This window comes from Emydura macquarii, unplaced genomic scaffold (genome assembly GCF_026122565.2).
Source record: "Emydura macquarii macquarii isolate MOO-44397 ecotype Brisbane River unplaced genomic scaffold, CSIRO-AGI_Emac_v2 contig_2681, whole genome shotgun sequence".
Taxonomy (NCBI): Eukaryota; Metazoa; Chordata; order Testudines; family Chelidae; genus Emydura; species Emydura macquarii.
The window spans coordinates 1,503,102-1,525,098 of NW_027132818.1; the positions used below are offsets into that span (position 1 = coordinate 1,503,102).

At 45.7% G+C, this 21,997-nt stretch overlaps 1 protein-coding gene across 6 annotated transcripts in view; it reads right to left on the reverse strand.

Moving 5' to 3' along the window:
* Positions 1 to 21,997, reverse strand: part of ITSN1 (intersectin 1) — a 201,592-nt gene that overhangs the window by 45,802 nt on the left and 133,793 nt on the right. For all 6 annotated transcript variants that reach the window (XM_067565566.1, XM_067565562.1, XM_067565564.1 and 3 more), the window contains 5 exons: positions 21,056 to 21,297; positions 17,062 to 17,221; positions 15,342 to 15,547; positions 14,398 to 14,480; positions 1,195 to 1,361 (listed from right to left, as the gene is read on the reverse strand). In XM_067565566.1, the coding sequence (XP_067421667.1) occupies positions 1,195 to 1,361; positions 14,398 to 14,480; positions 15,342 to 15,547; positions 17,062 to 17,221; positions 21,056 to 21,297 (858 nt within the window). The remainder of the gene's footprint in view (positions 1 to 1,194; positions 1,362 to 14,397; positions 14,481 to 15,341; positions 15,548 to 17,061; positions 17,222 to 21,055; positions 21,298 to 21,997) is intronic.

Genomic DNA, 21,997 nt, shown 5'->3' on the forward strand with positions numbered 1-21,997 from the left:
GAAGATGCTTTCTGAAAGAGCTGTTACACTATTGTATTCTGCAGAAGTGGCCCAAAACATAGTTCTACCACATATCATAACCATAGTGTTTTGGAGCTCTGTCACAGAAAAGACTACTGTATTTTCTATTTTAACAGAAAAGATGAACACCCTTTAAGTATCTATATATTATACTATTGATAAAAAGTATCATTCTTCAATCCTTCCCAAAAGTGAAAAAACTTAAGGGATGACTACACAGATTTTAAAATTTCACATACATAGACCTCAGAGACAGTTACATCTCATAAATGCAGAGGCCAAGCCTTTAAAAAATATGCACCTAAACCGAAATCCTTATTTAGACACCTAAATCCAATCCAAATAAGCATTTAGGAGCCTAAATTTAGACCTCAATTTTTTAAATTCTTGACAATATTTTATTTTAAAAGAAGTGCAATAAGTCAGTAGTATATTTCTCATATTGTTGTGAGAAGGAACTTAAGTGTACACAGACAACCACATCATGACCTTGGCTAACACCCACCGATAGATGGTAATTGCAATCTCAAATAGATGAGAACATGTTTGAGAAAACATCTCTTAATAAGTTTAACGTAAGATATGATCTCTTGAAAAGTAAAGATGCCCCCCTCTCCACATCTACACACATAATATAGACAAATGCATTCCCCCTTACAGGGCCTACACATGTGATGGGAATGCATCCAGCTTCAGAACTTCTGGAGTTTAATTCATATGAATCTAACCTCACCAGAACATGGTTATTAGGTAACATCTTTCTCCTGGGCTTGTTCCCTTGGATTCATTATTATAAAAACTTGCTTTGGAAGGACGGTAATATTTTATGCTAGGATATGTCCCCTTTTATAGTGTTTCAAGTCGTATCTTACTACACATTCTTTTTCATCATAATACTGGTAATTGGAAAACAGCAACAATTATTCTGATTTGGCTGTACATGACTACCATGTGTGTCTAATACCTGGAAGTGACAGGTTATTCCATGGTAGTTTATACAGGAATCTCTCTCAAACTTCACTGTAACAATGCTTTTTTCATGTCCAATAAAGTTGTAAGAGAAAAAAACTCCTCCATACAATTCATGGACTTGAAATCATCAAATGAGCATTATAAAGGGGACAAGTAAGACACAAAAACAGATAGATTTTGTAATGTTTCATAACTCTTTACCTCAGAATCTTTCAGTCTCACATAATTAGAAGGAAAGACTCCAGATTTATCACCTAATGTTCCTGTCCACCAGTCACCATCTTTTTTTGTCACAAGAATCATATCTCCTTGTTGAAAGGTTAAGTCTCCTTGTTCAGAACTCTCATAAGTGTACATGGCAATATATTCTGGAGAAGTAAAAGTTAAAAAAAACAACCAGGAAATGCTTGATGAATCATCCAAGTATAATTTGCAAAATCTACCTTTATGAACATAATGTAATATGACCTGTCCAAAGGTTAGACATTCATCGCTTTCTGCCCTATTGCTTCTGTGTAGGCAACACTTCACTCCAAACATAATTTTCTCTTCCTTCACAAATGCAGCTTAATATTTAAATTTCTAAACTAGTTCTACTGCAAGACTACTTAAAGTTCTCTAAAGGCTTCTATTGTCAAAAAAATCCTATTAAGGGATTAATTAAGGAATTAAGGAAATAATTATTAGTAAACCACTAACATGACTAAAGTATATATCTATTTTATTTAAAAAAAAAAAAAAAAAAAAAAAACAAACCCAAACCTGAAAACAAAACAAAAAACAAAAAAAACACTCCACCCAACTGTTACATCCCTGTTTGAGAACTGTTGTTCTTTGAGATATGCTACATGTCCATTCCACTTGAGGTGAGTGTGTGTCACTGCACTGAAGCTGCAGAATTGTTTCCCATTGTGGTACTTATCAGGGCAGAGCATACACACTCTGAAAACTCACGCTGCTAGCCAAAGGTATACAGGAGTGGAGCCACTCAACCCCTCTCAATTCCTCACCCCAGAAGCCAGTACTTGCTGTGACTGATATAGAGGGGAAAGAGGGCGGGGTTGTGGGATGGACACGTGAAACACTTCTTGAAGAACAGCTAGTGAACAGGTATACAACGTGACCCCAAGAAGGCAGCCAATGCTGCTTGTGTTTTCATAGAGTAAGCTAAAATTCTGAGGTGGTGGGAACCTCAGCAGTATCACAGCACAGATGAATACAGGAGGCTCAGGAAAAAATCCTCTGTGAAGTGACAAGTTGCCCTTTCATCCTGTCTAAACAAAAGGCTTATACTCTACGGAAGTCCTAAGTATGAAGTTTTTCCTCATCTTTGAGAGTGTGAACTTTCAGAAAAAAGGTTGGTAAGTATATAAGCTTATTTAGACAAAAATTCAACACCCCTTTTGTGAGAAATTTGGGGTGTGAAAACACGTTAACTTTTATAATGACAAACAACATATAAGGAGTGTCAGCCACCAAAGCCTGAAGTTCTGTTACCCTCCTGGCCGAAGTAATAGCCACCAAGAATGCTATCTTCACTGAAAGATGAGAAAACAAACAGATAGCTATAGGTTCAAAAGAGGCCCCATTAAAACTGAAAGCAGCAAATTTAGATCCCAGGATGGTATTGGATCCCTATTAGGAGGAAAGAGCTTGTCCAAACCTTTCAAAAACCTACCAGTTACAGGGTTGGAACAAGACAGATCTTTCATCTACAGGAGGATGGAATGTGGCAATAGCTGCCAAGTGAACCCACAGGGAAGTGAAATGAAGTTCTTTTTCCTTTAGTTTAGATGAAGCACGAAGTCCAGAACAGACTAAATGGGAGCCAGTGAAGGAGAGGTATCATCCTGCTACGACCACATGGAGAATCTCTTCCATTTCTTGAGGTAAGTATAAGTGGTGGAGGTTTTCTGCTATTTAAAATATTTTGCACTCCAAGGGAACAAAGCTTCCTGGGAAGTTAGCCACTAAGCATCCAAGCAGTAAGTTGTAGGCTGAGAAGGGTGGGATGCAGAGTCTGGCCATGGTCCTGAGAAAGTATGTTTGAAACTTAAGGGACAGATGTTGGATCTTGAATCAAAAGGTCCGAGAACCAAAGCTGATGGGGGCATGCTGGTGTGATCAAAATTAGGATGGCAGGATCTTGTCTGAGCTTGCTCACAACTGTTGGCACCACAGGGTTGTGAGTAAAAGTGTAAAGATATTTTCCCTTCCCTGATAGCAGGAAGGTGTGGGACACAAACTCTGGGCTGTGACCTGACCTTGAACAGAACTGGTGGCACTTCCTGTTCGGTTGGGTAACAAACAAGTCTATTTCTGGCATTCCCCAAATCTGAAAAATGCACTTCGCTTTGGGATCTTTTCTAAATGATCTGCTGAGATGGTCCACTAGACAGTCGTGAGACCCAGGAAGGTGAGGTGTTTGAGCATAATCTTGTTCCTGATGCAAAAAGACCAGAGTTTCATTGCTTCTTGACACAGGGGGTCTGTCTGACCCGGCACCTCTCTGCTTATTAAGAGAGAATATCACAGCACTATTGTCTTTGAGCACCTGTACAGAACAACCTTTGATACAGGGAACACACAGTTGACAGGCCAGGCTCAAAGCTCTTAAATAGTGACATCGAGGGACAGAGATTGATCTGATTAAAGTCACTGAGTCTGAAAGTCCCCAAAATAAGCTCCCCAACTGAGAGATGAAGCATCCGTGACTAGGGTCAGGAAGGCAGGATTGGGGCAAAAAGAACTTCTTTTCATACATTGGCAGGGTCCATCCACCAGTCCAGAGATGACAAAGCACTTGCAGGTATGCGAGTCAGCCTGTGGATGATGAGATGGATAGCAGACAGGCTGCAACAACCATGGCATGACTCTGAGCATGCTATGTCATGTATGTAACAAGCTGCCATGGAACCTAGACATTTCATGCAATTCCTCACTATCATATGAGGATTATTTGCATAGGTCCAAGACCACCTGAAACCTGGCCTGAGATAGATACACTCTCACTGTGGTCGAATCAAAAATATTCTCATTAATTAGATTCTCTGCACAAGGAGAAAAACTGATTTGTCTTTGTTGATCGACAGGCCCCACAAGTGAAAGAGGGACTGGATCTTCTTGATGGCTGCTATTACTACTTGCTCTCTGGACCGACCTTGAACCAATCAGTCATCCAGATATGGGGAGACAAACATCTGCCTTCCTGAGATGTGCTGAAGTCAATGCGTTCAATTTTATGCTGAAAACTAGTTTCTGAACTTCTGTAGATACAGTCTTCATTTTACATATGATAGTTGGCTCTCGTGAACAGTGATTTCTTTCATTAGTTGAAGTTTTGTATGGAGACAGCCAATCTCACTGTATCCTACACAACAGTGTTTGAAAATGCTAAGGTAATGGTGGAATATGTACTTTTGTTAAAACATGGTCACCTACTTGGTATTCAAGAGCAAAAAAATACTAAAGTAGACTGATGTAGAGACATTCAATAGGTAATTTAATTCAAGAAGAAGATACTCACCTTGTCCAGTAATGATGGTTCTTCGAGATGCACTTCCCTATGGGTGCTCCACTGTAGGTATGTCTGCGTCCCTGCATTGTTGATCGGAGAACTATGGTAGCAGTCTGTCCTCCTGCCTGCACATGCGCTGCTTTCTGCCTGCCACAAGGCTAGCCAGCATGCACGGGCAATCACTCTTCAGTTACTCTCTACTGTAGAGTCAACTGAGGAGGGTGGGTCGTGGAAGATTCATAGGGACACACATCTTGAAGAACCACTGTTACTGCACAAGGTGACTAACTTAGTCTTCAAGTAGTTTCCCTATGGTTGCTCCACTGTAGGTGACTCCCGAGCAGTTCCCACTACTGGAGGCTGGGACTTTGGAATAGGGTCTGATATGGATGATAGTACAGTGGCACCACATTTGGCATCTGCAGCCAAATCCCCCAGGATGGCATAGTGTTCTGCGAAGATGTGTGCAGATGCCCAGGTAGCTGCTCTACAGATTTCCAATATAGGGATATCTTTGGAGAAGGTGACAGAGGAGGAAACCAACCTCATAGAATGTGTGCATAGTGAAGATGGGGGTGTTATGTTACACGATTGGCAACAGAGTTTAATACAGCCTGAAACCCACTTGAAGCATCTCAACTGAAATTGCTGTACCTTTTGATGCATCTGCAATGGAGAGGAAAAGTCTCAAAGATTTCTTGAAGGCTCTCATCCAGTCCAAATATAAGGCCAAGGCTCTCCTCACAACATTGCATATGGAGGATGGTTTCCCAATTATCCTGATGGGGTTTGAGATAAAAGGCTGGAAGCTGAATAAGTTGATTTCTGTGAAATGCAGTAGTCACCTTCGGAGTGAACTTTGATGTGGTCTAAGCGTGACCTTGTCAGGGAAGAACACCGTGAAAGGGGGATGTGTCATCAGAGCTGCTATTTCCCCAATCTTTCTTGCAAAGGTGATGGTGATGAGAAATGCCATCTTCATGGAAAGGTGAGTTAATGAACAAGTGGCCATGGGATCAAATGGTGGCCTAGTCAGACTTAGGAACATAAGAACGGCAATACTGGGTCAGACCAATTGTCTATCCACTGTCCTGTCTTCCGACAGTGGACAATGCCAGGTGCTTCAGAGAGAATGAATAAAATAGGTAATCATCAAGTGCTCCATCCTGTCGGCCGTTCCCAGCCTCTGGCAAACAGCAACCTCTGCCTCTTATGGCAGTGTGATGGGGTGGCCTCCGTGCTCCCCTGGGCCGAGCGCTTTTTACTGGGGCAGGACACAAAATGGCCGCCCGGGGCTCCCACCAGCCTCAAGATGGCGGCCGTCTCTCTACGGACCGGCCTTCCCACAGGTCTTCGCAGGCCGAGTATTGTCCTTGGGACCTTGGGGTCTAGGGTTTGGGGGGTAGGGGGTGTCCGAGCCCGCCCTCTCCTTCGGACACCAGCCCAGAGTCCCTGGCTGACAGCAGTGGGTGGCTGCTGCTCTAAGGAAACTATAAGTCTTTTCTCTGGGCTGCTTCCCTACCCGGGACCCCGTCGGGGCTAAGTGGCCCCTCTGCTTTCTTCTGGCTTCTGCCACTCACGGTTCTCCTTCTCCTTCTCCAAAGCTTCTTCTCCAAATTCCAAAACTCCTTCTCCTTCTCCAAAGCTCCTTCTCCAAACTCCAAAAACTCCTTCTCCTTCTCCTTCTCCAAACTCCCAAGTTCCTGCTCCTTCTCCAAACTCCAAACTCCCAGAGCACCCTGCCTGGCTGGCAGGGACCTCATATCTGCTCCCTGGCAGTGCTTAATGGGAACCAGCTGGCTCTGGCCTCAGCTGACCCTAATTGATCCCAGCTGGCTCTGGCCTCAGCTGACCCTGATTAGCCTGGAGGGAGCCTTGGGCAGCTGCTAGGGGAACAGGGCTTTGATTTCTTGGGCTAACGTAGCGCCCTTCTACCACCCTCCGGTAGCCCCTGTCACATATCCCCCCCTGCTCAACACCCAGGGGTTGGGCTACTTGGGTCGTGAGGCAGTGGACCCTCGAAAGGCCGTCTGCATTGCCGTGCCGGTGGCCCGCTCGGTGCTGAATCGTGAACCGAAACGGTTGTAGGGACAGGAACCAGCGGGTTACCCTGGCATTCTTTTCTTTGTTCCGGTGCATCCACAGCAATGGAGCATGGTCGGTGACAAGGGAGAACTCGCGCCCCAGAAGGTAGTATCGTAGGGTCTCCACGGCCCACTTTACGGCGAGGCACTCCCTCTCAACCACCGCGTACTTCTGTTCCCGGGGGAGGAGTTTCCGGCTTAGATATAGGATCGGGTGTTCTTCACCCTGGACCATCTGGGAGAGGACTGCCCCTAACCCGACTTCTGAGGCATCAGTCTGTAAAATGAATTGTTCTTGAAAATCTGGGGCGATCAACACTGGGTCGCTGCAGAGGGCCAGACGCAGGTCCTTGAAGGCTGCTTCTGCCGCCTCGCTCCACTTTATCATATCGGGCCCGCGAGCCTTGATCAGTTCTGTCAGGGGGCTCGCCCTGGTGGCGAAGTGTGGGATGAAACGCCGGTAGTAGCCAACCACGCCCAGGAATGCCCGTACCTGCTTTTTCCGATTCGGTCGGGGCCAGGACTGAATTGCCTCTATTTTACTGACCTGGGGTCTCACTACACCCCTCCCCACGATGTGTCCCAGGTATTTAGCCTCCGCTAGCCCAATAGCGCACTTGGCGGGGTTCGCGGTGAGGCCGGCTCGCCTTAAGGTTTCTAGCACCGCCTCCACTTTTCTAAGGTGGGTCTCCCAGTCGGGGGAGTGGATGACTATATCGTCGAGATAGGCGGCGGCATAGCGGCCATGGGGTCGCAATAACTTGTCCATGAGCCGCTGGAAGGTGGCGGGCGCCCCGTGTAGCCCAAATGGGAGGACCGTATACTGAAACAGCCCGTCTGGGGTCGAAAAGGCGGTCTTTTCTTTCGCCTCGTCCGCCAGGGGGATTTGCCAATAGCCCTTCGTTAGGTCCAATGTGGTCAAGAACCTGGCCTTGCCCAGCCGGTCCACCAGTTCGTCTATTCGGGGGATGGGGTATGCGTCGAACTGGGAAACCTCATTCAATCGTCGAAAGTCGTTGCAAAATCGTGTGGAGCCGTCCGGCTTTGGCACGAGCACGATTGGACTCGACCACTGACTGTGAGACTCCTCGATTACTCCCAGTTCCAGCATCTTTTTTACTTCGGCCCGGATTTCCTCCCTCTTAGCCTCCGGGATTCGGTAGGGTCGCATTGTGACCTTGGCGCCGGGGCTCGTGCGGATGTGGTGGTATGTCTCGGTCGTGCGGCCCGGCCTGGTCGAGAATACATCCCTATTTCGGCTTACCATGTCCCGTGCTTCGGCTTTTTGCGCCGGCGTCAGATCGGAGGACATTGTCACCTGGTCCCGGGGGTCGTCTCCCTGAGGCGGGACGTTGAGGGCGACCATGCCTGCTTCCGGGTCCTGCCAGGCTTTCAGGAGGTTAATATGGTAGATCTGCTCCCCCTTTCGTCGATCTGGCTGCCGCACCTTGTAGTTCACCTCTCCTACTGGCTCGAGTACTTCATAAGGGCCCTGCCACTGGGCCAGAAGCTTGCTCTCCGCCGTGGGGACTAGGACCATCACCCGCTCGCCGGGCTGGAATCGCCTAACCCTCGCTAGCCGGTTGTAAGAGGTGCGCTGAGCCTCTTGGGCCTTTTCCAAATGCTCCCGGACAATAGGGGTGACGCGGGCTATCCGGTCCCTCATCTGGAGCACGTGGGTTATTATGTTCCTCCCAGGGGTTCGCTCTGCCTCCCAGATCTCTCGGGCTATATCTAGGATCCCCCGGGGGTGCCTTCCGTATAGCAGTTCAAAAGGGGAGAATCCAGTTGAGGCCTGGGGCACTTCCCGGATTGCGAACATAAGGTATGGTAGTAGGTCGTCCCAGTCCCTCCCATCGTGACTCACCACCTTCCGGATCATTGACTTAAGGGTCCGGTTGAATCTTTCCACCAGGCCGTCAGTTTGGGGGTGATACACCGAGGTCCGTAGGGTCCGCACATGAAGGAGATCACACAGGTCCTTCATTAACCTCGACATGAACGGGGTCCCTTGGTCCGTCAGTATCTCCTTAGGAATTCCCACTCGGGCAAATACCTCCAGTAACTTGGTGGCAATCACCTTGGAGGTTGCACTCCGCAGGGGAATGGCTTCTGGGTAGCGGGTGGCGTAGTCCAGGATTACGAGTACGTGCTGGTGTCCTCGGGTCGACTTCTCGAGGGGCCCCACCAGGTCCATCGCTATACGTTCGAATGGGACCTCGATGATTGGTAATGGCACTAAGGGTGCCCTCAGCCGGGGTCGGGGGCTGTGTAGCTGGCATTCAGGACACGAGGCGCAGTAGCGCCGGACAGACTCGTGTCACCTGGCCAGAAAAACCTCCGCAGGATTCGGGCGAGGGTTTTCTCTGCTCCCAGGTGTCCCCCAAAAAGGTGGCTGTGGGCCAGGCTTAACACGGCCTTCTGGTGCTTTGCGGGGACTAGGAGTTGGCGCACTTCCTGGTCCCGGTCAGGCGCTACCCGATAGAGAAGATCTTTCTCTATTATGAAATAGGGTCCAGGCCCGGCCGTCTTCCCTTCTACGGGTACCCCTTCTACCCTTGCTACCTCCTTTCTGGCGGTCTCGTACCGCGGATCCTCGGCTTGGTCTCGCCCAAAGTTCTCCCGTTGCTGCCCGAGGGGCCCTATTTCAAGGGGTTCGGATATCCCCTCCGGGTCCCGCTCGGTGACCACCTGACGGGGACCCGCCTCGGCCGGGTTTTCTCTGGGGCGGGGGTCAGCGGTGGCCGCTTGGGTCCTTTTCCCCACGAGTGTGGCCCTCAGGCCCTGGCGTAGGATTTGAGTCCCCAGGGCCTTGGCTGCTCTCCTTTCCTGCTTTGACTTCCGTCCTTTCCCTGGCTCGGAGAACAGGTCGGGGGTGAGTTCCGGGAATATTGGCGCTGACCCCCCATCCTCGGATGGCGCTTCTCCTCTTGGGGCCTCGGGCTCCTCCAGTCCCTCTGCTGGGAGTAAGGCCCCGAACTGGGGGAAGTCTCGGCCAATGACCACGGGGTATGGGAGTTTCGGGACCACCCCTGCCGTCACCTTGGTAAGGGCCCCCTGCACCTCAATTTCCACTGGGATGGTGGGGTAGTAGGCGACTTCGCCATGGACGCAAGTTACACCGGTGCGGTGGGGCTGAGCCTGGTGGGTCGGGTCCACCAGGTGGCCAGAAACGAGCGTGACGGCGCTCCCGGAGTCAATGAGCGCCTGGGTGTCGAGCCCATTCAGTCTTACTGGACGCAGGTATCGGTGCGGGGTATCTGCAAGCCCCGCTAGGTAGACCAGGGCACAGGGATCCGTCCAATTCCCCAGGTTGCACTGCATGGGTTCCTCAGCGTTCGGACATTGGGCCGCTAGGTGTCCCCACTCCCCACAGGCGTAGCATCGATATGCGGTCCTGGTTGCAGATGGGGTTTTGGGGCTTGCGGGCCACAAAGGGGCTCCCCTTGGCTCCCTTGGAGTCCCTGTCGGGCCCTCAGGCTCCCTTTTCCTTCTCTCCGTTCTACCGGGTGTCCCCGTCATGGGCGCCGCTGGGAGGGACCCGGGTCGGGGACGGGAGAGCTCTCGGGCCGTCAACCTTCTCTCTACCAAGGTGACCGCTTCATCGTACGAGGCAGGGTCGTGTTGTCCTACCCACGTGCGAAGATCGGGGGGTAGCCCCCTCGTATACCGGTCCAGGACCAGGAGTTCTAGGATTGCCTCCGAGCTGTTGGCCTCTGGGCATAGCCACTTCCGGGCAAGGTGGACGAGGTCGAACAATTGCGCTCGGGGTGCCTTGTCCTCCCGGTATCGCCATGCGTGGTACCTCTGGGCCCGGACAGCCTGCGTCACCCCCGCCCGAGCCAATATTTCTGCTTTTAGCTGGGGGTAATCGGCTGCCGCGGCAGAGGACATGTCAGAATAGGCCTTCTGAGCCTCCCCACTCAGGAAGGGGGCCAGGATTCCAGCCCACTGGTCCCGGGGCCAGGCTTCTCGCTCCGCGGTCCTCTCGAAGGTGAGGAGATAAGCCTCAATGTCGTCCCCCGCAGTCATCTTCTGCAGCCAATGGGTGGCCTTCCGCATCTGGGGGGCGCCTCCTCCTTGCCCGGGGCTTGGGAGGGCCCTTAGTTGGGTCACCACCTCCCGCAGGAGGGCTCGGTCCTGGGCCGCCTGGCTAATCAGCAGTTGGTTGGTTTCCTGCTGGACCCTGAGCGACTCTTGCTGGGCCGCAGTGGCCTGCACTAGTGCACGGACAACGTCATCCATCTTGGCAGGGCCGGGGTACAAGGGCCTTGTGCCCAGTGCGCTCTCACCTCGGCAGGAGGAAAGAGGTGAATCCCACTTCTGACACCAGTTGTGATGGGGTGGCCTCCGTGCTCCCCTGGGCCGAGCGCTTTTTACTGGGGCAGGACACAAAATGGCCGCCCGGGGCTCCCACCAGCCTCAAGATGGCGGCCGTCTCTCTACGGACCGGCCTTCCCACAGGTCTTCGCAGGCCGAGTATTGTCCTTGGGACCTTGGGGTCTAGGGTTTGGGGGGTAGGGGGTGTCCGAGCCCGCCCTCTCCTTCGGACACCAGCCCAGAGTCCCTGGCTGACAGCAGTGGGTGGCTGCTGCTCTAAGGAAACTATAAGTCTTTTCTCTGGGCTGCTTCCCTACCCGGGACCCCGTCGGGGCTAAGTGGCCCCTCTGCTTTCTTCTGGCTTCTGCCACTCACGGTTCTCCTTCTCCTTCTCCAAAGCTTCTTCTCCAAATTCCAAAACTCCTTCTCCTTCTCCAAAGCTCCTTCTCTCCAAACTCCAAAAAACTCCAAACTCCAAACTCCTTCTCCTCTCTCTCCTTCCTCTCCTCCTTCTCCAAACTCCCAAGTTCCTGCTCCTTCTCCAAACTCCAAACTCCCAGAGCACCCTGCCTGGCTGGCAGGGACCTCATATCTGCTCCCTGGCAGTGCTTAATGGGAACCAGCTGGCTCTGGCCTCAGCTGACCCTAATTGATCCCAGCTGGCTCTGGCCTCAGCTGACCCTGATTAGCCTGGAGGGAGCCTTGGGCAGCTGCTAGGGGAACAGGGCTTTGATCATTCTTGGGCTAACGTAGCGCCCTTCTACCACCCTCCGGTAGCCCCTGTATGGCAAGTAGCTCCTTTCCTACTGTGAAATAATACTTCTTGCACTTCTTCAGAGCAAGATGCGCATGAAGCAGAGCATGAAGGAGCGAGGCTTTGAACCACAGAATCCGCAAATTGGGATGGAGAGTGCGTCTCTCATTCTGCAACAGAAGATGAGGAGTGATTGGAAGAGTCATTGGTGGACATAGCGCCAACTGTGACAGATAAGGGTACCACGTCTGTCTGGGCCAGGTGGGAGCAATCAGTATGATGTTTGCTCTTTGTTCACTTTCAACAGGATTTTCAGTATCAGAAGAAATTGGGGGAAGGCATAAAGAAGGCCCTTATCTCCCATGGAGTGTCAGCCAATCCCTGCTTTGGAGCAGTGCCGTGGACATTTCTTGTTCTGGTAAGTAAATGGGTCTATTATTGGTGCCCCCCCATTGTCGGAATACGTTATGGAGCACCACTGAATCTATCTCCCATTCATGGTTGTGTAGGAATTCATGGCTCAGAGTACCCACAGTTGTGTTGTGTATTCCCAGCAAGTTGGCCGCTGATACTAGGATATTGTGAGAGATGCTCCAGTTCCATAGTTTTAGTACTTCTGTGCACAGGGAATGAGACCTGGTACCTCTCTGATGGTTTCTGAGACACATGCAGACCATATTGCTAACGCAGTGTTCACAGAGAAGCTGGGCTCCGTATTGTGGATGAGAAGAGCATTGGGAAGCTCGGTCCTCTTGCTCATTTTCTGATTCCGATGACAAAAAGGATGGTGTGTGGCTGGAGGTTGTCAGTGAGCCAAGGACTCCAGGTGCACTCAGTACTGGGGCCCCACTACTGAGCAGAGGAGAGTCTGGTGAGTTGGACACCAAAAGATCTGTCATGCTCCAGAAATCTCTCAGTGCAGAAGGTGTCGGTATTGACGGAGGATGTTGGTGTGGAAAGGCTGGTACCGACAGCATCGGAGACGTGGACCTGATAGCAGGGTCCATCGGTGCCCAGCATATCATTGGCGGTACCAATATTGATGATCATACTGACAGAGCCTTCCCTGGAGCAGATCTTCTATCTCATGCCCCTGCAGTACTGATGCTTCTTTGCCTGCGCCCATCAGATCTTTAGGCATTCCGATTTGCCCTGTTTGTTCAGTACCATGTGTGTCCTCAGAACCAGATTTAGACTGCTTCGGTGCTGTTGGTACCGATGGTACTGACTGAGCCAAGGATCATTTTCGGCTCCATTGGGGTTTTCTATGAGGACTCTCTGACCTTTTCTTAGAGCCCTTACGTGCCTGGCTCACCAGCATCTCTCTGAGCTCACCTCCCTTTGAAGAGGAGGGTTGCAATAACTGCTCCTGCTAGGATTCTGGAGGCTGAAGGGCTGACTCCATGAGTCGGAGTTTGAGCCTTGGTTTTCTGTCCTTCGTGGATCTGGGCTTCAGTTGCTGACACAAGCCACGCTTCTGTGGAATGTGCTTCTCTCCCAGGCAGAGAACGCACTGTGAGTGTCTGCCAGTCACTGGATAGGTTCCTTGCAACTGGGGCACTTTTTGAAGTAAGAGGAGCCGGGCATATCCTTGTCCAGGGGGATCCCCTCCACACAACAGGGATGGATAGAAGACAAAGTCCTTTTCTTTTTTTCTATTTTAGGCCATTGCCAAAATAAAATGTAAATGAAACAGAGAAAGAAAAAGGGGCTTCAAAAGAAGCTGAAATTAGCAATTGTAAGAGAGTTAACGATCCGTGAATGGACAGCTCTAGCTCTGTCTCTAGCCAGGGGTAGTTGAGAGGAAACTGAGGAGGGATTGGTAGCCTCATGCAGGCGGGAGCAGTGTATGCTCGGGCAGGACAGACTGCTACCAAAGTTCTTTGATCAGCAGGGCAGGGAAGGACACGCCTACAGTGGAGCACCCCTACGGACACTACTTGAACAACGAAATGAAAACCTTTACAGCTAAGAGTGCAAATAAGAATCTCAGACAAATCAGTAACATTTTCTGAAGTATGCATATAACACAATTCACTCAACTGCAAAAAAGTGAGCTACTCAGAGGTATACCAAAGATTTCTGAAGCTAATATCCTCTAGAAATTCTGGGTTACATACCCTGCTTGTGGAAGCCAGTGGCAGGCACGGCATGTTTAATTGTGTGTGGGTAAGGAAACAAACTGAAATGCTGTCCTCAGAGAACTAAAATCCTAACTATCTGTCATCAAAGTCTGTTTCTGAAGAATACTTTTATAGGAGTTTATCTTATATCCTTTCCTAGAGAAATAAGCCTGCCGAATGCATACAAAGCTTTTTTTCAAAAATATTTTTGGAAGTTATGCTTTTAGTAAAGTATTCAAAATATCCAGATAGCACAGTACAGAACATATGACTGAAGACGTACAGTATCCCAGGTTATAGCTACAGAGCCAAGACTGGGAGGAGGATGTTTTAGCAGTTCTGTATTTGCTTTTAAACAGTCTTTGAAAAAACCAAGCAAGCCAAATTTTAGAATCCTTCTGTAATTCCACTTTCCACAATGGAATTTTTATTATCAGTGGCAAAATACAGATTGTATTGTATGTGACAAAAATTAACCAAAATGATTAATTACAGTTGTACACATCCCACTGGATCTGCCTCTGAACGTATATCTATTATTAGAGAATTTCTTTTATTATACTATACAGTAAAATGCTACTAAGGCCATTCAACTCAAATTCTTACCTTCACCTGACATAGCAGGTTTAGTTGCTGGTGATGTTACTCTCTTTAGACTAGCTGGACTTTCTGAAGAGCCAGAATCCATGCTTAAAGAGAAAATATTAAATGCTTTAATGTCTTCTCTAAATTTAACAAAACCACTAAATGTTTTGAATAAAAAATGCATTAAAAGCTATATCCAAGAACAAACTATCTCAACTTTGAAAAGCAAAAAGATAGTCAATTTTAAGTTTTAAAGCTCAGAATGACAAAATAGTTTGAAATCATGTAACTTGATTGAAAGCAAAAAAGCATTGTGCTCCTTCCCCTCTGCTCCCCACTAGAAAAATTTAAAGTTCATTCTAGTTTTCATTACCAAGGAGAATGTTGTTTTCACATGCTGTATTGTATTAGATTACAATCTTTTAAAATATTGATTGCTAGTAAACTGCCCCATTTTACTCAATAGCCCTTCCCCATACACATTTTAATTTCTGCTTATTTTATCAATTTAAATAAGATTTTGGTATTTTTTAAATCCTGTTGGCATTGTGAAGCCAAAACAGCTACAGGAGAATGAACTGGATTCTGTTCCCACTCATGCATCAATAGAATTGTTAACTACATTCCAAATGCAGAACTGTTGGTGGCAATATATGATGCAGGAAAAATACAGTCTGTAGGTCTTGAAGTTTTAAAAAAAAAACCAAAAAAAAAAAACCAACAAGCCACAAAACAAAAGCTCATCATTTTATTTGTAAACTGAGCCACACCGATTTAAAACCACACACACATATATGGCCACACAATGCCATTTTGATAAAATCACTTTTCAGAGTAAAGTCAACACTTTAAAAACAAACATACAAGTATTTAAACTATATACAACATTTGAAATAAGAACATAATGTTAATGATTTGATAAAAAAAAAACTATAAATTCTAATAAAAGCAAGCAAACAAAATACCTTGTAGACTTTCTTATGGGGCCTGAAATGAGTTTCACATATGATTTTGGAAACCATCCCTTTTGACCTTGGACCTCTCCAAACCACCACATGTCTTGCTGTTCCAGAACTGTGATGATATCATTTTTGTTAAAATTGAGGTGGTTGTCTTTTTTGGCTCTCCAAGGATACAGGGCCTGTGCTTGAAGCCCTTCTACTTTTTCACCCTAATGTGGTAAGGAACGAGCAGTGAATCATTTAGTGTCTTTTGCAAAGAAGGCTGCTAAAAAAAAAAGTATTCTCTTACACCGTTCATTTATAAACAGATCTATATGTAGATTTAGTTTCTATTAAAACAAGCATTTTTACTCAACCAAATAAAGCCAAATAGAATTAAGTGTATATATTAAACACTGTCCACCAGTTGGTCTATTTCTATTAATTAAAAAGTGAATGGTGCATATACTCCTGTAAGATATTTAATAATTTTCTACATAGAAAAAGATTTTAAAAAATTATTTATATCACCTACCACATTTATGTAAAACACTATAAATATAAAGATAAGGGTTTACAGTAAATCTCAAAAAAGTGTACATAAAGAGAATCTTTTTGCTATAATTTATTCATTATGTCATCTTGCATTCTACTTGCTTTTTGTGGGTATATTTTGTGGGTATATAGCACATTTCAGAGTGCTATGTCTATGTACCAGTGTTACATATTTTTTAGCCAATGGTGAGGCACTGTGATCTAACAGATTGAGCACAGGACTGGGGTTTAGGAACAGAGCTGGGCAAATAACTGATTTTTCAGATCTCTGGTAATTCTGAAAAAAAAATTAAAAAATATTTTTGATTTGGGTCAAAATGAAACCAAAAAAGTACAAAATTTTCTGCAAATCAAAGTCAGTTTGACCCAAAACATTTTGTTTCCAGTCATTTTTAAATATCTAGATTCATCAAGTGACTAAAGGAGGAAAGGCATTGATGCTGGCCCCCTTATACAACTGCCAACCACTGCTCTAAGTCACTCACCAGAGATGTGGGAAACCCAGGTTTGAATCCCCATTCTGGAGCAGGGATTGGAGTCCAGATCACTCCCATCCCAGGTAAGTGTCCTCACCACCAGACTGTAGAGTTGTTCTCTCTGACCCAATATTCATGAATTTTATTTAAAAAAAAAAACCCCAAAAAAACGGAACTATAGGAAGGATTGAGAGAGAGACTCCCCAGAACAGCTCAAATGGTTAGAGCATAAAGCTGGGAGGGGGAGACCTAGGTTCAGATCCCTGTTCCAAAGCAGGAGACCCAGGTTCCAACTCCCACAAAGCAGGCGAGTGTATTAAACACAGGGATAAGAGTTATAAAGGGGGACACCACCACCACCACCGCCTCCTACTCTCCTCCACCCCATTTTGGAAATCTAGCCTGAACATTTTTTTCTGCCTAAACTATTTGGTGAATTTGTGGAAGACTCACAAATAGTTTGGGGGTTGTCTAAAACCACATTTTTTGGCAAATAAATTATTTGTCCAAAAAATTTTGCCCAGCTCTACTTGAGAACCACTGAAATGCCAAATCCTGCATGGCTTTGGTTCATTTGTTCATCTCCTCATCTCAAAATAATTTACCTCCCTTAGAGGAAGATTGCAAGGACTGTCAATTAATGTTTGTTCATTGCTTTGCAAAAGTTAAAATGCTGGATTAAGTATGATTTCTGCACAGATATTGCTACTTACCTGACCCAAGACTGGAGAAGGTGATGATCCAGTAACAGTGGCTGGGGTGAAGGCTGATCTCTGCCTCACCTGCCCTGCACTTGGCACATTAAGAGAAGGCTGAGCAGCCCATGCATCCCAATTATCAGTCTCTGGTTTCTCACTAGTGCTGGTTGGCCACCTGAAAATAAAAGACTGTTACCTTAATTTTTGATTGCAGAGATTATTACATTCTGCTGAAATAAATTTTGCTCACACCCAAAATTTCACAGGAAGACACTGTGTATGTCTTCTAGAAGAATTCCTTATAACTGATTTTCTGCTACGTGTAAAGTGTCTTTGTACTCTGTTTGAAATGACCATATCTGTATTTACTGTAACTGCATATTTCCCCTCAAAAAGGTAAGCTTCACATGCAGTTGCTGTTTCTTGTTCACCAACATTAAAGCTAACTGTTCATGGGATTTAGTTTCCCTTCTTACTCACGCCCCTATACAACAACATTTCAACTGCAGGGATACTCTAAACCAAATCTGGTGCACAGTATATAATTAGGCATTTGATCAAATAGATAATCTTCCTATCCTGGTGTTCCATGCCCATTGCTCCCGATATCTGCATCATATTCATGCTCCTCAGGCTTACTTTTAAGACTCTTTTGTTTACTCCTGTGCCCTATTAGGTGCAATGTTGACCTCTAAAGACTTCCTTTGTTAACTGAGTGGGGGTTTTTTATGCTGTCACTTATCATTTGAACATCACCTCTCATCCTGTAAAATGATTAGTAGAGCCCACTTCTGACCACCTTTCCATTACCATTCAACCATGATTATCTATTCTCAACCCCCTGCCTTATTCCTTATTGGTTAGACTTCATTAGTCCAATTTCTTTTCTCCCCCATAGTGCAAGTTCTAGGTGATATCTAAATTACGCATTTTTGAAATATCTGTAGTGTTAAGGAGACAAAGATCTATATACTAAATACAGCAAAAGCAACAAGAGTCCTGTAGCACCTTAAAGACTTAAAGACCTTAAAGACTAACAAATTTCTGTGGGCATAAGCTTACGTGGGCTGCAACCTACTTCATCAGATGCATGAAACTAAATATATAAATTTTTAAATTAATTTTTTCCCTTTTGTAATTACAAAGTTAGACAGTTGTCTACATTGTCACTAGCTATTGCAGAATTGTCAAGTCTAAAAATCCCTAAATGGCTGAGTCCCAACTACCTCTCTCATCATAAAAAGGAGTTGACATCAGCTGACCTGTATGAGCTAACAGCTCTACACAGTAATCAAGTGGGGAGGAGAGGAAGAGTGAGACAAAGACAGGACATTTTTAGGGAGGGTGCCTTGACAAACTTATTCACTCCCTGTGGGTCCAGCTGAGCTCAACTTTATTCACTTCCTGGCCTGGTCTACACTACAAAGTTTTACCAGCAAAACTTGCCTTCTATCAGCACAGTATTGGATGCATCCTCACTCAGTTTTGAGTCCTGCCAAAAAAATCCCAACAACCCCTCAACTTTTACCTGTCAAGTTAAACTAATTGCTCAAGTGACATAAGCCCTCTACTAGTCTAATTCTACCAACATGAAGCTTATGTGGCTACAGAAGAACCTGTACCAATACAAGTAGGCCTCTAGCATCAAATCCACAACGCACCTGTCCTTTCAGCAGTGACCATCCTGTCAAATTTTTGAACAATGCTGCCGAGGGATCATAGTGACTGCAAGCCAACCCACCTTTTAAAGTCCCCAGAATATTTTGGAAATGCCTCTTTTCCTAGTCCACCTCACCCTCATGCTGCTGTATAGTCTAGGAAAGAGGTCCTAGATTTCCTTGGTGCGAAGGTGGAGTAGAGATGAATGTGTGCAGGCACAGTTGCAGAATTCCCACAGGAATAAAGATGTTCAAGGGAATTGCAAAGGGTACGGAGGCCCAGGGGTACACCACGGATGTGGGCCAATGCCAGGCAAAGGGAAGGGAGCTGTGGCAGACTTACTGAAGACAAAGGAGCACAGCCTGAAGTCTAGTGTTGCCCCCTAGATAAGCCTTATAATGAATAGTTTGTTGTCAGACAGCCACGAACCACCCACCTACCTACCAATGACTGTGGACACCTTGCAGCAGAGTGCTCTCTAACTGGCATATGAGGAAGAAAACACTGAAGACAGGGAGGCAGATGGTGCTGGGATCATTGAGAGCCAGGAGCTCTGAGATCCACTTGGACTTACAAGAAGGGGACTCAGATATGTATAATTTAATAGGACTGGCTAATTAATGCCAGCCATTTTGCTTACTTTTTCCAGGGTCCCCAAAACGTTACCCTTTTTCCCTTCCCCCTTGCTGCCAATTAATGCTGCAAAGCACACATTTTCCCAGGCTACTTCTTGAAAGAACAACTAAGTGAGTGGGAATGAGTAGTGGGAGAATCCTAGTTTCAGTGGGCATGGGAGGAATTTAGACTAGAAACTGGTTCCAATTTGTATGGATTTTATTCAGTTTTGTATATTCACTTAAACCTTCAGATTGGCCATTTTAAATAAAACAAACAATCAGTCAGCAGATTTAGGGGTTCATTCACTGCGAACCCTATCAGTGGCTTGCAAAATGGAAAACTGCCCCTATAATGTTGAGACTAACTGATTTCCATGATTTTGGTTAAACGTTGTCACAGTTATCTGAGCTTTAGCAAACCAATTATGTTAAAGAAAAGAAACAAATCCTTACAGTATAAACAGTGTCCACCTTAAATGTGAATTTCTATTCCTGGCTTGTGTGTTCTTAATATAATATTCATGAATTATTATTAAGCATTTACACTGCAATAGTGCCTGAGGACCACAACCAGATTGGATCCCACTGTGCCTAAGCACTGTGCAAACAGCCTAAGTGATAGTTTCTACTCCAAAGAGCTTAACTGTATTTTTTTTTTGGATAGAAAATAAAAGTGATTTTTATGCAAGGTTGTAAAAATGCACAGTATTCCCCTAAGACTAGAATAGCATTGTCTTGAGCTACTTTTATTTGGGGGGGGGGGGTCGGGGGGAGGGGAGAATAAAGGTAAGTGGGAAGCTCAGTTTTAATTTTCTTATATTACTTTTTCAGAAAAAAATAGGTTGTTCAGAAAGGCACAGAAAATTACCAAGTTTAAATGATTTTTTCAGAACTATCGTGGTCTCTTGGGTAAAAACTTTTAAAAGCAACGTGTGTTAAGTACTCAATAAATATTTCAGTAAGATACACGCTTCTAACTATAAAGCACCTTATATTTCATTCAACAAAATTATTAACCAATTATTTACATAGTACACTAACCTGTCCTTTAGGATTGATAAAGTCTATATACAGAATTAAATTTGGTTTATGTGATCTTTGGGACATGAAACTTGTCTTATGTGTATACAGCACCAGGCACGCCAGGGAAGTACTACTGTATTAACAAATAAATCAGCTGACTTTAGCATCGTCATCATCTTCTTAATGTAAAATCCAAGCTGGTAACAATGAGGATGTGTCAACTCTGCTCTCTCACATATTTATCTGGCATATAAACAAATGGAGGATGACATGCTGGGATTTCTGCTGTAAAATAATTCTGAATATGGTCAGGGAAAGTGCCAGATGGACAAGCTTTTGTACTTATCTTCTGGATTGCTTAAGAGGATATGGTGAAAGCATGCCTTTGGACTGGAAAGTTGAATTAAAAAACAAAACAAAAAAAACCCAACAAAACAAAAACAAAACTTTTGTAGCCTGTCCTGCTGAGTAAAAAATGTTTCCTAAAGGAAAAAAATTACGGTGATAGTTCTGTCTTACTGAAGATGAATAATCCTTACTGATTTACAGTGTATTGCCTAGTTTCCTGCAAAGATCTCATTTACCAGGTTAACTGCCAACATAATCTGAGTGGATAAGAAATGTAATTAATTTTAATTGGACACAAATTATCTGCTTGAAAACCCACAACACTGTTTTGGACTCCTAGGGATAACCACCAGCAAACATACGTTGAACTGAAGTCTGCCCAGTTGTTGGTGGTTGTAGTAGATTCTGTTGAAGCTGGAGCCAGAGGTGGGGGCGTTTCACGCAAAGAAACTTTAGGTGCAACTGTAGTGTCAACTACTGGTTTTACAGGGGTTGGAATGTCATTGTCAGATATTTTCTCTGCATAGTTTGCAGGGAACCATCCAGTCTTTCCCTTCAGTTCTCCTCCAAGCCACCCAGGTTCTCCAGTCTGGCTTTCATCCACCTGTAAGTACATTAAGTCACAAGGTTCAGAAACAGGAGAGAAATGTTTACTTAAAAATCCAGCTGCTATTCACAGCTGATTAGTTTTCTCCAGTTACTGGAAACTCAAATCTTTGTTACAAGTAAAGGTTTCATATGGGCAAAAATGGATTTATTTTAACAGTTATCTGTTCTTCATAAAGCATACATAAAAATGTAATGGCATCAGTACTGTAATGCAAAGCCATCATTTTTACAATTAATACTTTCCCATCAAATTCAAACATTTGCATGGGACAGAAGAAGAAAAGATTGCCCAAATCTCAGGCTATATCAACATTTGTATGTTTCCCGGGTATTTGTCCATATACTGCTAGCTCATGTACCTTATAGTCACACAGCGTCCACATATGCTATGCTGGGCAAGGATATATGCTATGTACAGGCACATATTCATGTCCATTCTGCCCCTTTTTGGTACATGACAGTAGTACTGCTATTTCAGGGATGGTATCCCAGAGTCCTTTGCATCACAGGAGATGTTCTGGGAACCCCCTTGCTGCACGTTGCCAGTACTACGCGCTGCCTGTACACATTTGACAACAGCAGCTCCTGGTCACCTCTCCCTTTTGCCAAACTGTGTTGAAGACATGGAGCAAGTCCACAATGTGGTTCTTCTCCTATTACTGCTCACGGGACTAATGTTCATGTGGTTCATCCAG